Source organism: Lissotriton vulgaris, chromosome 7 (genome assembly GCF_964263255.1).
Source record: "Lissotriton vulgaris chromosome 7, aLisVul1.2, whole genome shotgun sequence".
Taxonomy (NCBI): domain Eukaryota; kingdom Metazoa; phylum Chordata; class Amphibia; order Caudata; family Salamandridae; genus Lissotriton; species Lissotriton vulgaris.
In genome coordinates, this window is record NC_141695.1 from 1,329,840,526 (window position 1) to 1,329,861,833 (window position 21,308).

The following is a 21,308-nucleotide window of genomic DNA, read 5'->3' on the forward strand; positions in this document are numbered from 1 at the left end:
GTTTTGGATAGCGTAGGGGTAAAAATGACTATTCCCACTCCAGAGAGTGCAACAGTAGGGAAAGTGTTGGATAGCGTCAGGGTAACAATTACTATTCCAACTCCAGAGAGTGCAACAGTAGGGAAAGTGTTGGATAGCGTAGGATTAAAAATTACTATTCCAACTCCAGAGAGTGCAACAGTAGGGAAAGTGTTGGATAGTGTAGGTTTAAAAATTACTATTCCAACTCCAGAGAGTGCAACAGTAGGGAAAGTGTTGGATAGCGTAGGGGTAACAAATACTATTCCCACTCCAGAGAGTGCAACAGTAGGGAAAGTGTTGAATAGCGTAGGGGTAACAATTACTATTCCAACTCCAGAGAGTGCAACAGTAGGGAAAGTGTTGGATAGCATAGGGGTAAAAATTACTATTCCCACTCCAGAGAGTGCAACAGTAGGGAAAGTGTTGGATAGTGTAGGGGTAACAATTACTATTCCAACTCCAGAGAGTGCAACAGTAGGGAAAGTGTTGGATAGCGTAGGGGTTTAAATTACATACTTATAAATTACATCTATCAATTAATTAATTATTTAAAATTAATAACCAATTAAATAAATTTATTTACCAATTAATAAAAATAAATGTATGCTTCCTACTAATTATTAATTAATTCTACATAATGAAATTACTTCCCACCCTATTCCCCTATAAACCCATAAACCGCTACAGAACATATTTATCAATTAATTATAAATAATTACCAAAATAATTAAATAAAATTACCAATTATTTTTAATTAATGTATGATTCCTACTAATTAATAATTATTTAAACATTATTACATTACTTCCAACCCTATTCCCCTATAAACCCATAACCCGCTACAGAACATAATTATCAATTAATCAATTAATCAAAATTATTTACAAATAATTCTCAATTAATTAATTAATAATTCCTACTAATTAATAATTAATTTAACATAATTAAATTACTTCCCACCCTATTCCCCTATAAACCCATAACCCGCTACTAAACATATTTATCAATTAATCAATTAATTAAAATTCATTAAAAATTAATTCTCAATTAATTAATTAATAATTCCTACTAATTAATAATTAATTTAACATAATTAAATTACTTCCCACCCTATTCCCCTATAAACCCACAACCCGCTACAGTACTAAAAGACAATATTTAATTAAGTTATATTAAAAATAAATAATAAAACATAATAAATACAATATAATATACACAAAATTTATTTAAAAATCGATCTTAGTAACATTGAAATTATTTATTTAGATATTATTGACATCGATATTTAAAACTTCGAAATTACTAATATCATACTAATATCGATATTAAGACTGTCGATATTACTTACCTTGTATATTATGTCCCATCGATATTTAAACTTCGATATAATTGTATATCGAAATTTAAAACTCGATATTTTGTCTGTGTACCGTACACACTAACCTGGGACACATTGTAGAACTGCTCGCAGACCACTTTGAACGGGTATACACCCCTGAACATACAGTAACACCCGAGATGGCCAGAGAAATATTAGCTCCAATCGAGGTCAGTACGTTGACCTCGGACATATCAAAAGAGTTGGACGCAGACATTACCGCTGAAGAAATACAACTGGCGATCCGTGCTTTAAATCCGGGTAAGGCAACGGGACCCAACGGAATACCTGTGGAATGGTATCAGGCGATGCCTGAGACCCTCAGTAAACATCTGCTAGGGATGTTTAAGGAATGTCTGGGGAAGGGTACGCTTCCACCAGATCAGAGAGCGGTGACAATAGTGGCCATCTCCAAGCCAGGCAAACCACCTGAAGAGTGCTCCTCCTACCGCCCCATATCGCTGCTTAATGCAGAAGCCAAAATTCTTGCCAAACTCCTAGCAATGAGAATTTTGCCCCACCTACCGTCTCTTATACATCCGGACCAGTCCGGATTTATGCCCCACCGCAACACAGCGCTAAATTTACGCAGATTGCACGGAGTACTGGCACGGGCAGACTCGGTGGCGACTCAAGCAGTGATCTTGGCACTTGATGCTAAGATGGCCTTTGATCTTGTGGAGTGGGCATACTTGTTTGAGACGTTGTCGCGCTTAGGATTCGGGCCCCGCTTTATTGCATGGGTAAGATTGCTGTACACCGACCCGGTAGCTCGGGTGGTGGCCAATGGGCATATATCACGGGAGTTCCCTCTGGGCAGGGGCACAAGACAAGGCTGTCTCCTGTCACCGTTATTGTTCGCAATCTCGCTGGAACCCCTTGACACTCTTATTAGAACTTCACCCCAACTTAAGGGTATATGCTGGAAGGAGGTATGGGAGGACCGGCTGTCCCTGTACGCAGACGACATGCTGATATATCTAACCAATCCCGACAGCGGAATCCCTGCTCTATTACACCTCTGTGATACTCACGGAAGGATATCCGGATACACACCAAACTGGAGCAAATCAGAATTGTATGTCCTGAAGGGGCAGGCCCCGGTCCTTGACACAGAATGTCCTTTGAGGATAGCTGGTACATCGTTTAAGTACCTAGGCATTCAGGTCACCACTGACCCTGCGGAGTTCATGGACAAAAATATGAAACCCCACTTAGAAAGGCTCAAACATGACGTTCAATTTTGGTCAAGACTCCCGCTGACGCTTTTGGGGCGAGCTGCACTTTATAAAATGATGGCCCTGCCAAGATTCTTATATGTCCTTGAAAATACACCCGACCCGGTAGCCCCTAGGTTTTTCCAAAAGGTTGCAGCAATGGTATCCAACCTCCTATGGGGGAACCTCCCAGCTCGTATCACACAATCCAAATTGCATAGAGGGTGGTTTGACGGTGGTATTTCTTTACCCAATCTAAAATTGTACTACTGGGCGGCACACCTTAAACCCATCAACCAATGGATCCATACTCTACAAACCGAGCCGGCATTCCAGGCCGACAGGGCGCAACTGGGCACTAACAGCTTACTGGCCCCGTTATATGACCAACGCAAAACTCGCGCATTAGTGGGACCCACCAGACTAACGGTAGCACTCTGGCATAAAGCGACGGCTGCTTTGGGTTGGAAGGGGAGGATCACCAAGCTAACCCCGCTGTGGGACTCTCGAGTCCTTGGCAACATGAGGAACAGCAAGGGATTCTCACACTGGGACACAATAGGAATTTCCACGGTGGGCGATCTTTGGGAAAGGGGAGGGGTGATACCCTTCCATAGACTGAGAGAATTAGTGAAAGGGAGCTCTACAGATACATCCAGATCCAACATGCATTGCTAGCGGCCTTGCCCACGGACACAGACCTGCCCGAGTCTTCCCCGCTGGAAGACCGCCTCCTTACCGACTTTATGGTTGAACGCGCAACATCTCTCACATATCGCAAATTGCTCAACAACCTACCAGACCCAACACTATCCTTGAAGGCGAAATGGGAGGGGGACACCAGTGAGATGGACAAACATGAGTGGAACGAAGCACTAGCTTCACCTAAGGAAGTGGGCATCTCAGCGCGGCTGCGACTAGTACAATTGAAAATACTACACAGGGTATACTACACAAGGACAATGCTGCATCGTATTAACCGGATACAACACCCTTACTGCCTTTGTGGGTGTGGGGAGGAAGGCACGTTTTTTCGCACCATATGGGACTGCCCCCGGATTCAGGAATATTGGCGGCAAATACAGCGAACGATCTCACAAACACTAGAAATATCACTGTTGCCAGAACCGAAAAGGTGCCTTTTAAACGTGTGGGAACCTACAGATATTTCTAGGCATGGGCAACTCTGGGTTACAGTGGGGTTGATGATAGCGAAACGAGATATTGCACAAAGATGGGGAGTGGCGGAAGTGCCAACCAAATCATTATAGTGTCTAAATATGGATAAAGTAATGATAACGGAAAGTGCGGTATACTCTAACCGTGCCTGCCCGGGGAAGTGGAATAAAATCTGGACCAAATGGAATGTATACAGAGGGGAGATTTGTGATCCCTTGCCAGAGGACGATCAAGATGAGTCAGACGAGGAAGAGACAGAGGGCTAGTATTCTGGACGTCTTGTGAGAAAGGGGAACCAGGGACGGGGAAAGTGGCGTCTCGCCACATTAGCATGCAGGATAGGCAGTAGAGGGATTACATGGATCACCAATTGAGAGGGATGTCTACTCAAGCACAAGCATGGCAGCCGGGGGTGGTTGGCGAGAATGAGAGGGGAACCAGAAAGGGGTATTTCAGTGAGGTGGCTACAAAAGATCAGTATTATTATACACACGACCACATTACTATTCCTAACAGTTACTTTGATTTGTTGTTGTTCAGGGGGCGGGGGGGGGGGAAGAAAAAAAGAAAAGAAAAACAAAAAAACCAATACTCTCTGAGATACATATGCATGTGCTGCACCCTTTCATCGTGGCAGCTAAATTACTGACTACAATATTGAAGAATGTACTACTGATTTTATAGTGTTGCTATGTGACCTACAAACTGCTATAGCGGCCAGCCCACTGGGTTGTAGGCGTTCCGCTGTGTAACTTGAGGGTGCTATAAAGGTTTTTGAAAATAAAGAAATAAAGAAATAAATTTTTTGAAGGAACTCTGTCACTCTTGCTGAAACCAGCCCGGGCTGTTCTTATGCCCCTGTGGTAAATGAAATATTGCAGCTGAGACCCTAGCGTTGAGAATGCTGTCAAGAATATGCTTCCAGGTGCTATATTTTAGCAAAAATTCCATCTGAGATATCTATTGTTGTTTTGTATTTTTTCCACACAATGCTATTCATTAGTGTGGCACTATATTTTGCACTGCAAATGTGCATGTGGAAGTGTTCAAAATGTCTACAGTCTAGGACCAGGCAGTATGAATTGTCCGCTTTCATTACGGAAAGCAAGGGATTATCCATGGGTGAGGTGCAGTTTTCTATTATACCTTGATCTCCAAGTTGATATAGTGTTTCTCTAAATAGTTTTTTAGCTTCATGTTTAATTGGGTATTATCTCTGGGGTTGAGGACTGATTTTAATAGGATTTCAAAACATTGAGACTCAGCATCCCACCCAACAGGATTTCGGTATAGTGTAGGGGCTATCGCTAATGCCCAATCCTGCGTGTATGAATGTTTAACTGATTCTGGAACGAGTTTGGAAAAAGCAGGTAAAATTACAGTTTCTCCTGGTAGACAATTTATTACGAACTCAGGTGACCAATCCTTTTCAGCCAAAAGAATATCGTACTCATAAGTCAGGTTCTCCTAAAAGAGACCTTTAACTGTCCTGGGTGCGTCCCCTCCAATTGGAGTGTAATTTTGTATAAAGAATGGGGGACACTTACCCTTGTTTTCCGGTGTTATGCTTACTCAGCGCAACCACCCCCAGATAATCCATCAGGTTCCGGTGAGCTATTGTGACCTCAGCCACGTTGTCCAGCATCATCAGTGTCCATTCCCCGTTCAGAGGCAGAGTCCTCAGTAGCCAGGGAATGTCTTATTTTGATCCCTGCTACCTTCTTATTTTTGCATCAAGGTTTAGGAGTCTTTTCTGTGTCTTCCTTTTTGATGATGTAGTACAAAGTGCGATGTGTCTCCGTTTTCAACTTCACATGCTCTTCAGATCTATGCTCTGTCTGTCCACCTCTCTCTGAACGTGTATCGTATAAATCCTGAAAGGAACGAGAGGAATGTGTCTCAGTATCCTGATACCTGTCAGGCTTTCTAATATTATCACAGTGTCCTAAATTGTATTTTTTCCTTGTGGGTTCCTGTTGAGGACGCCCAGTCCTTGATCATGTTTTATTTTGTCTATTCTTTTGTTTATTCCACTTCTTCTTGGAAGAATCGGGTGCTTGCTCGGAGTTATCCTTTTCAGAATTACCCTTACCCTTTGGTTTCCCATGTATGGTCATCAAATTATCTCTACCCAGTGTAGTATAGGTTTCTTTAATAATAATTCCTGCTCCTGCAATGCAGGAGGAAGTTCCTTTAGGCATTGGCGTACAGCCAACGCTGCTGCCTCCCCGGTTTTGTTAGTTCCAAATATAGAGGATACTGTGCCCAAGTTCCCTACCAGTTTTATCCCTAAGTCCAGGGCAGGTGCTGCCCGGTACTTATTGTGTACTAGTTTCAATACTTCAGGTAGAACTTATATTGAAGGAGTACCGTGTGTTCTGGTATGAAAGCAGCGAAGACGGTATCCCAAGTGGCACAATCTTCCACAACTGGAGCCATCCCTATCGGCAAGCAGACTTAATATTTTGTGATTTTCCTGCAGGCCTATATGGAGAAAAACTTCTTCAAGCTTACCAATTTTCGGTGCTATCCAGAATGGAATTTGCTCCTGACTGGTAGGAACTTGTTCCATAACGGCATTCAGTGTTCGAGGGCTTATACCCATAGAAGTGAATTGTAGTTGTGCAGCCTGAGCTGTTCACACAGGTTTAACTGTAAGTGTTCACATAATGTATTACGCGAGGTTTCTGTACATTTTTACAAGATCTTTGTATAATTTTCTTATTTCTGCTGCATTTAAATTAGCAAGATTACCATGCTGTGTATAAGCAGCTAAGACTGGCAAGGTTACTCCTTCTTCACTGAGGGGATCGAGTCTCACATTTTCTATGGTGTGGGGGAGGGCACCATCAAACCAATTTATATGTTCTTGGCCAGTTAACGGAATTTCTATGTCCACGTATGGAAAGTATTCTTATGGTGTTTCATCTTCAATGAAAGTGTGAAACAATTGTGTGCGTGCATGGATGTGCAGCCGGGAACTTGACCCAAGAATACAATACCTCTGTTCTGAATGCCTTGTGTGCCTTGACCACAAAGGTAACGTCCCCACATGATGCCAGGGGGCATAATGTAATTATTTCACAGTAACTGCATATCTGTAATTTTCTGTAATATTTAGTCTAACTTCTTGTTCTTCAATGTCCTCAGCTTGTTAGGTCTCTGCTAAAGAAACCGGTATTTAATTAAATGAATTTATGGAGACAGGGTTAGCACAATGTGGTGGAATGTTTATCCTACAAGCTGAATAGCCTACAGCTAATACATAGTGTATACCAACTCAGCTGAGGCAAATTTCCCTTGCCACCATGTACGTCTCTGGTTTTGATGTGAATAGCGGTCTCTGAGAAAAGCACAGCTGAACTAATCAGATAGACTGGTAAATAAGAAGGCAACATTCGTTGGCCGCACCATGTAGTGTAGTTCCTACTAATCCGTAGGATCTGCGTGTTTGTTTGGACAACAAACTAGGGGCTTGGTGCCTAGACTGATTCTGGACACCCCACAGTATATGTTGGCCTATAGACCAGCTAGTTCACAGTGCTACCGTAAGCCCCACTAACCTTACCAGGGAGTGAATGGTTTCTGGCAACCACTGAACATGACAACCCTGACCCCTCAGGGATCATGGAAACAGATCGGAACCTTTCACTCAGCCACTCGTGCTTACATGTGCTCAGAGAAGTATACAATACACACAGGGATGTTTTTAATATATTTATTGAATCAATGTTATTCTTGTATAGAATAGATGTATTGTATTACTATAGTGAAATATGAAAGTAATTTGAGTGTGTTGCGATAAGCAGTAGACAGAAACAGATGAAGCACCAAGAGCATTAATAGTAGATACGGTTCTACCATGGGGCTAAAAAAGTGTACATATGCAGGCATACAGAGAAGGAAGTAATCAGGTGTACTCCTAATATGCAAAATCTTACTCTGAATGTACCTATAGTCTGTGTAGGTCAGAAGGCAAGAAACCCCCCAAGGGACGAGCCAGTCCCATTACCTGGTGAGAGGGAATGTAGTAGCCCGGCTTGGTCACAAACTGGACACCCCCTCGCTGGGATGTCAGACTGCTACGATGTGAAGTCTCAGCATGCAGATACCCCTGGTGTCAGCTGAAGTGCCTCCTCTGCTAATCTACCGAGATGCTCATTATTTATAATAGAAAGCTGCCTTGCGATGTATGTGTAGATTAGCAATGTTAGGGATATGTACATAGCCCTGTCACCCCGTGGATGAAGATAGGATGACATTTGTACCCAGTGCATAAAGAGGCTAAGTACATGATGTTCGAGGCATCATGATAATGTAGTACGAAGCTAGATTTATAAACAAAGTAGTCTCAGAGAAACTAATCCGAAATTGCAAATATTTGCAAAAGTTCAAGCTGAAAAATAGGACAGTGTAAGAAATAAGACGCTTCGCTACATGGGCCTAACCTGGAATATAACAGTAGTCCAGGAAAGGTTATTTAGGACATTCTGATGCTAGAGTGGTATTTGTTGGTCACTGGCAATAGTTAGCATATCTGTCCAAGATTGTGTGACTACTTATCCACAATTCCCAGAGTTTCTGGGGAATATTCCACTATGTTACTGCATTGTTTGACTGATTCTCTGAAAGTAAGTGATGTTTCTCGACTCACACACTTCTTCACGTTGGGTGGGGTCATTGTACCTGTTCATGTTACACTGTCCAGGATTGAGATTCATATGGTACTCTGAAGTTGCTCATCTTGTGACATTCACATACTAGTTTGAAATCTCCATATAGAATGCTAAATTTCTTTGGCATCCCCATTTTCTCAACTGATTATTTCAATCTTGTCTGCATCTCAGAATTTCCTCAGGTCCATTTTCGATGTGTGAACTGAGTCGATAGTGTGTCTGCCAGTGAACATTGATGCTTGAGTTTTGCTTTTCAAGACATGACATGTTGCAGTGTTCCCTAATGAATTGGTATGTGGTTCTTTCAGTATCATCTCTTTCCATTTCAGCAATGCATTACTTTGTTCAGTTTTCTCATAAATCATTAAACTCTCGCATCATTCTGGATGCTATTTTTCTGTGGGCCATTCTCAGGTACCCGAGTTATTATGTGAAGTCATTGCCTTAAATAGCGAGCCATTGTCAGCCTTCACTTTTGCTGGGAGGCGATTGGTCAATACCATTTTTAGAACATTTGCCTTGACTTCATCTGCTCAGTTGGACAGCACCATCGGTACTGGCTGAATTTGTCCACTGGTACAAAAACTGTTACTTGCTGGTGAGGTGAGCAAATTTGGCACTAACTTTGGTCAATGTTTTTGAGATTTCTTCTATAAAGACTGAGGGATGGAGGTTCTTCTTGAGCAAGGCTAGGTATAGGAGTCAGCAAACTACTGTTTCTTCAGACATTTTCTCAGATCCTTAATTTTGAATAAAATCTCAATATCAAATTTGTGCCGACATCAGTAAGCGTAGTATTAGGGTCGGAGAGATATTCATTACGTTTAATCTTGGAAGCATCCCTTTTTAGGATCTTGAGAGCTTGAGGTTAATTAGTCTCCTTTGTGCACTTTCTGCGATGTGAGATTATCCCTGTAGGATATTTTTCCAGGATATGTTTCTATTTTGTGTGATCTGTGGCAGTTATTGCAGATATCAAACGCCTATTTGTCGTGGTGGTGATCGTTTGATCTAGTACTGGTGATCGAGACAAGAGTCCATTCACCATAAGGCACACATACTATTCAAAGTCAGAGGCAATTTCACATGTTTCTATTTTGGGTATGCATGTAGTGATGAATAAGACCTTCCACAGCTGCAGAATCCTTTTCTCAATCCTTGGTGGGGACTTTGAAAATGACTCCTGAAACAATGGGAATAGTTGTTTTGTGGTCGGTGCACACATGCAACTTGTTGGATTGGAGGTAAATGTTGACCCCTCCCAATGATTATGATAATGTGTTTTTTCATGCGCGAGAGCGTCTGTTTTGTGGTTGTAAGGGATTGGCCATTTTTCTTTGCGATGTTGACCAAAATTGTGCGTGTTTCTCAAACTGTGCTGATCTACCAGTCAATTGACCTACTGCTGCTCTTACTTTTACCATTCTATCACTGTGCACCAACCCGAACACCACCCTCAGAGGCACCCTGATCTACCGACCCCCTGGACCACGCACGCAATTCAGCGAGGACATCGCCGACTTCGTCAGCCCGCATGCCCTCCCCTCCGCTGACTACATCCTCCTAGGAGACCTGAACTTCCACCTGGAGAACAACAACGACCACAACACCAGCACCCTGCTCGACAACCTCGCCAACCTGGGACTCAAGCAACTGGTGTCCACCCCCACCCACCTCGCCGGACACACTCTCGACGCCGTCTTCTCATCCAGCACAGACATCAACTTCAGCCACGCCACAGAGCTTCAATGGACGGACCACAGCTGCGTCCACTTCACCTTCAAGAGAACGACGACCCACCAACACCAGCAACACACCGCCCGCAGAAGCTGGAACAAGATCACAGCAGACCAGCTCGTCACCGCCCTGAGCCAACACCCTCCTGCCAGCTCAGCGAACCCCAGCCAGGCCGCCGATAACATCACGAAGTGGATCAGCAACTGCGCGGACGAACTCGCCCCGCTGAGGACCCCGCCCAGCAGACCCGGCAGCAAGAAGGCCCCATGGTTCACCGACGAACTCAAGAGCTCCAAGAAGAACTGCCGAGCCCTCGAGAAAGTCTGGAAAAGGGACCCGACTCCGGACAACAGGACCTCCTACAAACTGGCCACCCGGAAACACCACCAGCTGATCCGAGCCGCCAAGAGAACAGCATTCAAGGACCGGTTGGACAACAACGCACACAACAGCAAGGAACTCTTCAACATCGCGAAAGAGCTCTCCAACCCCAGCGCAGGAAACAACGACATCACCCCATCGCAAGACCTCTGCAACTCCCTCGCCTCCTACTTCCACAACAAGATCACGGACATACACAGCAGTTTCAACAACCAACCAACACACACCACGACCGACCAGCCACCCCCCCCCACCACCACCCTCCACGCCTGGACCCCGATCAGCACAGAAGACACCATCCGCACGATGAACTCAATCCACTCCGGATCACCAACCGACCCCTGCCCTCACCACGTCTTCAACAGGGCCAACGCTGTCATCGCACCCCACCTGCGAGACATCATCAACACATCCTTCGACACCGCCATCTTCCCCGAAAGCTGGAAACACGCCGAACTCAGCGCCCTACTCAAGAAGCCAACAGCGGACCCCACCGACCTCAAGAACTACCGCCCCATCTCGCTTCTCCCGTTTCCAGCCAAAGTCATCGAGAAGACCGTCAACAAGCAGATGGCCGCCTTCCTCGAGACGAACGGATCCCTCGACCCCTCACAGTCCGGCTTCCGAGCCAAACACAGCACCGAGACCGCCCTCATCGCCGCCACCGATGACATCCGAGCCCTGATGGACAATGGAGAAACAGCGGCCCTCATCCTCCTAGACCTCTCCGCGGCATTCGACACGGTCTGCCACCGCACCCTAATACGGCGCCTCAGCAACATCGGAATTCAGGACAAGGCGCTGGAATGGATCATCTCCTTCCTCGACGGAAGAACACAGCGAGTCCGCCTACCACCGTACAAGTCAGAGGCCTCCGAAGTCATCTGCGGCGTCCCCCAAGGATCATCACTGAGCCCCACCCTCTTCAACGTCTACATGAGCCCCCTCGCGGCCATCGTACGCAAACACCACCTCAGCATAATCTCCTACGCCGACGACACCCAGCTGATCCTCTCCCTGACCAACGACCCCGCCGCCGCCAGAGCCAACCTGCACGAAGGGATGAAAGAGGTAGCCGAGTGGATGACGACCAGCCGCCTGAAACTGAACTCGGACAAGACGGAGGTCCTCATCCTGGGCTCTTCACCCTCCGCCTGGGACGACTCCTGGTGGCCTCCCGCCCTGGGCACCGCACCCAAACCGACAGACCATGCATGAAACCTGGGCTTCATCCTGGACTCCTCCCTCTCCATGACCAGGCAAGTCAACAGCGTCTCCTCGGCGTGCTTCAACATCCTACGCATGCTACGGAAGATCTTCTGGTGGATCCCCACAGAGACCAGGAAGACCGTCACCCAGGCCCTCGTCACCAGCCGACTGGACTACGGCAACGCCCTCTACGCCGGGACCACCGCCAAGCTCCAGAAGAGACTCCAGCGGATCCAAAACGCCTCAGCCAGACTCGTCCTCGACATCCCACGATCCAGCCACATCTCCGGACATCTGAGAGACCTTCACTGGCTCCCCGTCAACAAGAGAATCACCTTCCGCCTCCTCACCCACGCACACAAAGCCCTACACGACCAAGGCCCGAGCTACCTCAACAGCCGAGTCAACTTCTACGCCCCCAAACGCCACCTCCGATCAGCCAACCACGCCCTCGCCGCCGTCCCCCGCATCCGAAGAGCGACTACAGGAGGAAGGTCCTTCTCCTACCTGGCCGCCAAGACCTGGAACTCCCTCCCGTCCGACCTGCGCCTGACCCAAGACCACCTCTCCTTCAGGAAGAAGCTGAAGACCTGGCTGTTCGAGCAGTAGCGGCACCCCCCCTCCCCAGCGCCTTGAGACCCTACGGGTATGTAGCGCGCTTTATAAATGTCACTGATTGATTGATTGGTAACAGTTGCACCTACTTGCCCGGCAGCAGATTAAGTGACTCAGCTGGCACTGGAACACAGTTACATTTATACAGTTCCGCCTAGTGCTGCTTCCCTTTTGGCACTGGTGTTTTCTAATTCCTAAGGCAGCGGTGTGAACTTTCCTTTGTACAGTCCTTTAGCTGTCTCCTTCTGCATGATTGTGTCTTCTTACTCTCTGCACTCTTTTGTCAGTCTTCTGTTCTTGTTTGTTGTTCCTTTTGGCTGTACTGTGCACTCTTCTTTTACACACGTCAGTTCTTTGATCTCATTGTTGTACTGCATGTTGAGTTGTAGAAGTATGCAGACACATCCCTAAATTAGGGGAGGGTTTATTACAAGTTGGCTGAATGCAAGAATGACCTCACCAGCAGCAGGTTTTCCCTCAGCTCAGCACTGGCTCAAACTTCCTGCCAAGAAACATTCATTGCCTAGGCCTTCTCTAACTTCACTAAGTGAATAAAGCAGGACACCACACACCTTTCTTATGAAAGGAAAAAGGAGCACACACTAAATAAACTAAACAACAACGAATACACCTAGTGGAACACCCAAACGTAAACAAAACTCCGAACCCTGTAGAACACACCTACAAACAGGACTTTCACAAAAAACACAACGGCATACACCCAAGACTCTATCCAAAAAGCACTACATAATTCACTGCTCCTATAAACACCATACAGAACAGCAAGAAACTCAGTACCAATCACCACTCGTTTATCTTTCTTATAACCGTTAAAACATGGAATAACCTCACACAGTCAGAAAAACATGATACACCATCACCAGGGTGTACCAGCTAACGTGCTCATGACAATGTTAGAAAAATAAATAAAAAACACAAAAGCAGATTCAGCATGGGTATATTTCACCATCACAAAATGCAACATAACACTTGCCAGGAACTGGTACCTCAATACGCAGACATGTTGCTTGACCAGAAGAGGGTTTATTAAAAGTTAAATGGATACAAGTATGATGCCACCAAGACCAGACCTAACTCCAAGCTCAGCGCTGGTATCTCTCGCTGACTTCTTGCCAAGGAACCACCATCACCTTGGCATTCTATGGCATGACCAGGTGTCCTGAAAGCAGGCCACCACAAACATGCAAGGCGCGGACTCCTAATAGATCTCAGAAGCAATCTAAAGGCACTAATTCCTGATTGCACAAGCCGACAGAATAAGGCGGCGGCACTCAGAGACAAGAAACTGCCATGGCTGCAGAATGTCATGTTGAAGCTTTCAATTCATGACATGTTTGATCTTGGAAAGTAGAGGTAAAGGAGTTGCTTCCCCTCTGTGACAGAACCTGGCCAAGGCACCTGTAGATTCTGCTCAAGTTTTGGCTCCACCTGGGAACTAAGAGTAGAAGAAAACTATAAAAGATTTAAAAAAAAAAAGTCAACACATCCGTTTTAGGCTACAGGAAAGCTGAGGTCGGCCTTGAGACTCAAAGAGGTAGGTTTTAATTCCTTAGGGAAAATTAGGCTTTAAATACCTGGCATTTGCCTTCAAAGTCGACTTTTCACGAGATATTAGTCGCTTCCCCTCTAACTACAGAGCAAAAGAGAGAAAGATGAGGCATTACCTAAGGAAGGATGTCTTACACCGACCCAGGAGCAAGGGATCCATATCTGATTTTGAGGATGACCAACAGCTAAGTTAAGAAGCTCGATTTAAGTTCATTGAATGTAAAAATATTCTGAACAGCACATCAACACATTAGGATCCCTGAATAATTGGAATTTACAAGCCCCATCCATGTCCCCTAAATTCAAGCCCAAGGAGTTCTGACACATTTTCATTTTTTGTTTTGAGGTTTATAATGCTGTTGTCCAGTGATTACACTGGACATGTTATTTTGAGAATAGAAAGGTGAGTTCCTGCCAGATGATGATGTACAATGTTGGCAAAGGTTGCAAAATGATATTTGTTGTCTTCTTTCTACTAGATAACGGCCCATATTATCTCAAAAACAGGAAAGGTGGGCCTTGTGTGTTCTTTAAATTATACTGACTGTGGGGCTATGTATGTGGATGAGCTGGGGATCACCTCTGTGTAAAATTCTCCAATTCAAGTCTGTTTGTGTTTTCTCTTTCAGGCCCTGTGTGTATCGCTTTTCCAGCTGCTTCTCCTGTGGGCGAGTAGTTCGCCAAGCATCCAGCAATCCTCCAGCGTTTCCCAGAACGGTATGGCCAATGATAACAGCCTGTTTTGTACTCGTAAAGTAACAATGTTTAACCCGTTAAGCGCGCCGCAAATTCCGCCCCAGTGCGGACGTTCCATTGCGCGGGCGGAATTGGAACGGTCAGCGAACGTGCGCAGCACTAGCGAGGTAGTGCACGCGACGTCCGCCGAACGTTCGCAGCACTTAACGGGTTAATGTTAACCGCTGTGTTTTCTCATTTTATAGTGTTATGAGAAAGGGATTCGGAGGGGAATATTTTTGTTTTACATTTAACTTGTACCTCTCCACAGGAGTTCATACCCCCTGCTATAATGCAGGAGCAGAGCAAGTTTATTTTTTATTTTTATTCAAGACTGCCTTTGCAAGAACGTCTTCAAAAAATCGACACTTGGTATCTCCAAAGTTTTTTCTCAACATGGAGCGTACTGTTTATTCCTCGGTGCTAGAGTCGTGCATCTTGTGTGGATAACCACTCGGAGAGTTTCAGTCCAACAAGTCTTAACTGCAAAAATGCTCTCAAGAGGCACGGTGTTGTGACTGCAAATGATCCTGATAAGGTTCCACAGAAAATTCAATCTTTATTCCAAATTCATATCTCACTAGAAACAAAACCTTGCAGCAAATGCTCAATCTCTTTTGGCACGTGTTTCGGCCCCTCTTCAGGGTTTCATGGGGTAATGTCAAAAGGAGCGTTTGAGGCCATCTTAAATATTTTCACTCACAGCCGTTATTCGTTATGAAACAATTATGTTCTAATTGTTTCAGTTAATCAAATCAATTGGGGATCTAGTTTCAGAATTGTTGCTAGTGACCCTCAGCCCACTCTATAAATCTTTATCTTGTAAGACTGGGCGGGTTTCGAGTAGACTTTTAGTTTTAACTCTTTTTTAAAATTGTTATTTTCTTGTTTTTATAATGTAACCTGGTTAATCTTACCTTTCTTATTGTAAGGATTTTTATTAATTCAACAATAAAAACATATTGTATTGTATTGTATTGTAGTTTCAGAATTTTCAAATTAAATAAGCAATCGCTCCCAGTGTTCAGGCCTCTCTTATTGTTTTTTCTATTATACACACCACTCACCTAATTAAAAGAAGCATTGGAAATGCCAATAGGTCTGGCTCTAAAAGAATGTTGTATGGTAAAATGAAGCATTACAGGTAAATAGCATAGGAATGAATATGTATTTCTGTGAAAGCAAAGGACTGTAGAACTATATTGGTATGGGTTGAAAGGCCATTTGACAATAGCAATGCAAAGCCAGACCTAAAACTCCACACAGGTTAATGACTGCCTCCTCCCATCTGTGCTGCTGCCAGAGAACAACAACATAAATTATCTAGGCATCTAAGACACATTCACAGCATTCCAGTGTCATGTGTGTGCCCCAGAAAGCTCAAGCTTCTGCAACTGGATAGATACACAAAATGTTTACCGCTGTGTAGGAAGCACACAACTTCTGCACAATCAAAACATTTACGGCTGCCCGAGGTCACCAACAGTGGCCACTCAGGAGGGCGGCCTTCTAGTAACAGAGGGCTTCCCCCGCCCCCTCCCTTCGAACCCCCCCCCCGGGAGACAGGAGGAGTCTCCTAGGGGTCATGGGGCGTGACGTCACGTCCGGTGCAGCAGGCAGGGCGAGGGGTACTTAAGTCCCCCTCGCCATGTTGAGTGCCTCCTTGTTGCACCGGACGCCCAGTGGGGGCCTCGTGGGGACACGCAATCTTGTTGTGGCCCCCTCCCAGATGCTGTGTTTCCTTCTCGCATGAGTCGCGAACTGTGTTGCATGGTGAGTGCGGCTCTGTTTACCCCCCCTCTGCTCGCTCCCCCCCTTTGGGGGTTTTAGCTGGGCTGGTGGCCTGCTTAGGCGCGGGCCGCCGTAGGGGGTGAGTTGGCGGCGTTGTCTGCAGGCCCCCCCCCCCTAAGGGCGCTGCAGTCACAGGTCGAGGAGGTAGCAATGGCGGGAAGGCGCAACAAGCACCAGGCGGATGTTTAGATCAGGGGAGGTAGGGGAGACAACGGCTCCCCTAGTACGGGTGTCGGCCCATGGTGCGGCATAGATAGAGGCAGTCAGGCGGAGCCTGGGGTCGCCTTGTGGCCCAGCCACGGCAAGCGCTGCGGGCTCGAGAGGGGACAAGGGGGGCGTTGCACCTTGATCTACCACCCCCTCTCGCATCTCGTTCCACCCCACCCTTTGGCTCGCTCCCCCCACTTCTGGGGGTCGACGCTCGGCTGTCGGCCTGCTTAGCTGCGGGCCACTGCAGGGGGGGGTGAGTCATTTGCTGTCCGGAAAAGCCCTGGGGATGCTTCGTACCTCAGGCCGTGGGTAGCGGTGGACCCCCGCCACCTCCCTTTTCCTGTATGTATAGTGGTCTGGCTGGGGGATCGCATCGAGGCTCTGGCACTGGTGTCTGTAGGGAAGTCGAAAACAGCACAAAGAAGGTTGAAGCCAGAGACGGAGTTTATTAGATGCTCACGCCTTCAAGTTACAGCTTGTAATGCCACATCAACAGATGCAGCACAACCGATAACATTCTGGATGTTCAAACAATAACATATAGTAACAGCAACACGAGCTTGTCACGAGCAGCCAGACACGCCTGAACGCTTGTGACAGCTCGAGTGAACAAGAATACGTTCCCAACAGTGTCGTCGGGCCGTCGGGTGGTTAACTTAAGAGCCGTGGTAGGGGGCAAGGAGGTGGCCTTAAACCTTAGGTAACATCTTCATGCCAAAAAATTACCCATCCCCCCTGCTAACAACGTAAAGATACCGCGACATTCATCGATATCTCGCTATTTGAAAGGCAAGGGAGTTTCATCCGGAAGGCACTACCTGCCTCTCCACCCCCAAACGTAGCTAACACCGGTAAATTTGGGTCCTTTGAACACACTGCCGTCCTGGGTACGGATGCCTTGCAAACAGAGACAAACCAGTTATCCCCGGGCAGCACACAGGTGCGACCCTGAATTGTAACGTGGCCTTTGCTCTGGTATAGCGCCATAACCCGGCAGAGTGATGCGCGCTATATAGTCAGTAGTGTCTGCAGCGACTGCAAGGAGGGGGAAAGCATTTTATCTCAAGCATTTTAAGAGCTGCTACTGATGATTAGGGTTTGTGGTGATATGGCGGACACTTTCAGCCAAAGAGAGGCTTATACCCGCCCTGCTGCTGCGTTTCCTAGCCCCAGGACCCCCCCCCCCCGTGGGGACCGCGTGACGTTTATGGGCTTCTGGCAGATAGACTGCTACGCTGGGTCACAGCGGCCGTGGTGCCCCGTGCACCTTCCTTACACGGGGGTCCTCGAGGCCTTGTCCTTTCCCGGCCCCTCTGGCACTGTCATTCCTTATGGCCAGGTGATGGAACCACGTACGGCCCTACTATAAACATTCCCATGAGGTGCAGCTTTGCAGCTTCCCTCTGCGAGCGGGACAGCGGCTAGAATTGCCACTCTAGGTCTGGCACCCTGTGCCCTCACGCTGGGGCCCCCGGGGCTCTAAAACAATCACAGCCCCCATGGGGACTTTAAACATAGATGGTGGCCACTTTAGAGCCGTTTACGCTCTGCAGATAAATATGCCCAAACGGTGGAGCGGCCTGCTGCAACTCGGGCCGCTCAGGAATATAGCAAGGAGACTGCCTCGCCACAGGTAGAATCGCCTGGGCCAGTTATTGCTGGGGGAGCAGTGAGGGCCACTGCAGCCCCCCCACCCCTCCTAGCCTGTCGTTCTTACAGGCCGCTGCTAGGGCCCCTTTTATGCGTTTTTATATAGTGCGGATTTTACCCAAAGGTGTCAGAGCACTTTACAATAGGAACTGTAATGATACATGAGAAAAAAATTAAAAGTGAGCATGTTAATAAAGCAAAGGTTACGTTACATAACATAAGGCAAAAGTGATAACGATGCAGGTATCGAAAGCAAACAAAATACAATGTAAGAGGTAGCAAAAGATACAATACAAGAGGGAAAGTGACATGTGCATGTTACAAGGAGTACACAATACAAGTAGAGTTATAATACTGCAATAAATGGCAGACCCTCAAACCACTAGAACACACTGGGAAGGGGGGCCCTGCCGTGTGGTGGGTGCAGCGAGGCCCCCCTTCCTGCAACTTAAGAGGTAGCAAACGATACATTACAAGAGGGAATGTGGCGTGTGCATGTTACAAAGGAGTACACAATACAAGTAGAGTTATAAGACTGCAATAAATGGCAGACTATCAAACCAAGAACACCCTAGGAAGGGGGACCCTGCCGCGTGGCGAGGGCAGCGAGGCCCCCCTTCCTGCTATTGTCTGCTGCAGAGTAACTATATAACACCCTGCAACTAGTTAGAGCTCGATATATGCCCTGGGGGGAGCTCCCGCTGCCTGGCAGAGCATTCCGCATTAAGATTAAAGCCGCCAGGGTTCCACTGTGTCCGAGCGGTCTAAGTTGCATGATTAAGTCCCTAGTCTCTTCTGAGGTGCGGCCATGACGGTTTGTGTTTTTCGAACCTCTAGGATTGTCTAGACCGAAGTCAGGTGGAGTGGTGTGGCTCACTGGTTAGAGGCGGCAGACCCGAGAGAAGAAAATGGCCCGGGACCAGGGTTCAATTCCCGACGCGGCAGGGCCGCGGACCAGGGTCAGCGGACTTGATAATTCTCACCTCGGTGCCTACTCTAACCAGGGATCACACTCTGCAACTCTGGGCATTAGCTTGCCTCATCTTCACAACGGCCCCCCACATACGCGGGGGATGCTTGGTTTCATCTTGGAGATACCCAATAGGGACCATCTCACAGGGAAAGCCAGGACGGGTTCCCCAGCGGTCTATTGCGCGGAGATACTCCTTCGGGAGTCGATTCTAGTGCGTTAGAAACCCGCAATTAAATTAAATTTTAAATTGTCTGGCCATCCACTTATTTTTTTATGCTGTCTTCTTCCTGAAGTGCAATTGCACCAGCAGGTGAGTGAAGCACTTGCCATGGATAGGCTGTGGGGTCGAATCCCGACCGGATAACGCCTTACATCTCTGGGTCACACCTGCGGCCGGCAGCGTGACCTACCCCCTCTCAACAGGGGCCCCTGCCTCGCGGCTCTCTCCTGGGTAGGTTTTTGCATCCTTCGCTCCTACGAACCGCAACGGGAGCTGCAGGGAGCCTGCCAGTGGCACCGGCTCCAACGATGATATTTATACCTCTATAGTTAGTGTCCTGCCTGCACCACCTGCAGAACGGTGGCCCCCGTGGTGCACGAGTGGTGGCAGTCACTGGGCACCGTGATATATATATGTTGGGCTGGACTGTACCAGGTTACCCAACAGAGGGAAGCGCAAGTCTACAATATGAGCTTTCAAACGTATGCCCCCCAATTTTGCAAGTTTCACAGAGTGGAGAGCAGCAGGAATGGGAAATGGGGAGAATTCAAGTCGGCTATTTTCTCTTCAAACCAAAGGGCTTTAAGCCCCGCGGTTTTCATGCTGTTCACGTGAACCACGTGATAACATGCACGCGCATTCAGGGCCAGCCAGCCCAGCACATCAAAGGGCTTCTCCTCCCCTGATTATTCATGGCCGGCCTCAGGCCGGCCGTACTTTCAGTTTCCCGGAACGGCTTCTCCTCACCTAATTAGGGGAGGAGAAGCCCTTTGATGTGCTTCACACCAATGCGCCTCAGTCATTCCTCTTGTTTGTATTTGCTTCCAGACTCCGATCTGCTCATGTGCACAAGACGCTTTACACATTACACTCATCTGCCTGAAGTGGGAGTTTTAAACAAGCAAAGCTGGTCCTTCTGTACTTGCAGTTTCACTTCTAATGTGTGTTGTTATTTATCATGATTTTTAGCTGAGGTGTATCACGCTCGTTCATGAGTTTGATCTCTTCATACTGTGAAATGTTTTCTAAGTTGTTTTTGATTGTCTTACCGCTGGAGGTCTCCCTGTGCTACATTTAGCCTCTGACACATGCAACGCCACGCAACCACGCAACGCCACTCAACCATGCAACGCCACTCAACCATGCAACGCCACTCAACCATGCAACGCCACTCAACCATGCAACGCCACTCAACCATGCAACGCCACTCACACATGCAACGCCACTCACACATGCAACGCCACTCAACCATGCAACGCCACTCAACCATGCAACGCCACTCACACATGCAACGCCACTCACACATGCAACGCCACTCACACATGCAACGCCACTCACACATGCAACGCCACTCAACATGCAACGCCACTCAACCACGCAACGCCACGCAACTACGCAACGCCACTCAACTACGCCACACAACTACACAACGCCACGCAACTACGCAACGCCACGCAACTACGCAACGCCACGCAACTACGCAACGCCACGAATGCAACGCCACTCACACATGCAACGCCACTCACACACACATGCAACGCCACTCACACATGCAACGCCACTCACACACACATGCAACGCCACTCACACACACATGCAACGCCACTCACACATGCAACGCCACTCACACATGCAACGCCACTCACACATGCAACGCCACTCACACATGCAACGCCACTCAACTACGCAACGCCACTCAACTACGCAACGCCACTCAACTACGCAATGCCACTCAACTACGCAACGC

General features: G+C 47.1%; 1 protein-coding gene across 1 annotated transcript in view; it reads left to right on the plus strand.

The window, feature by feature from the left end:
- LOC147703615 (microfibril-associated glycoprotein 4-like) overlaps nt 1-21,308 on the plus strand; it is a 742,150-nt gene that overhangs the window by 550,862 nt on the left and 169,980 nt on the right. Inside the window, exon 2 of the mRNA XM_086931960.1 lies at nt 14,612-14,699. Within this exon, the coding sequence (XP_086788086.1) occupies nt 14,612-14,699 (88 nt within the window). The remainder of the gene's footprint in view (nt 1-14,611; nt 14,700-21,308) is intronic.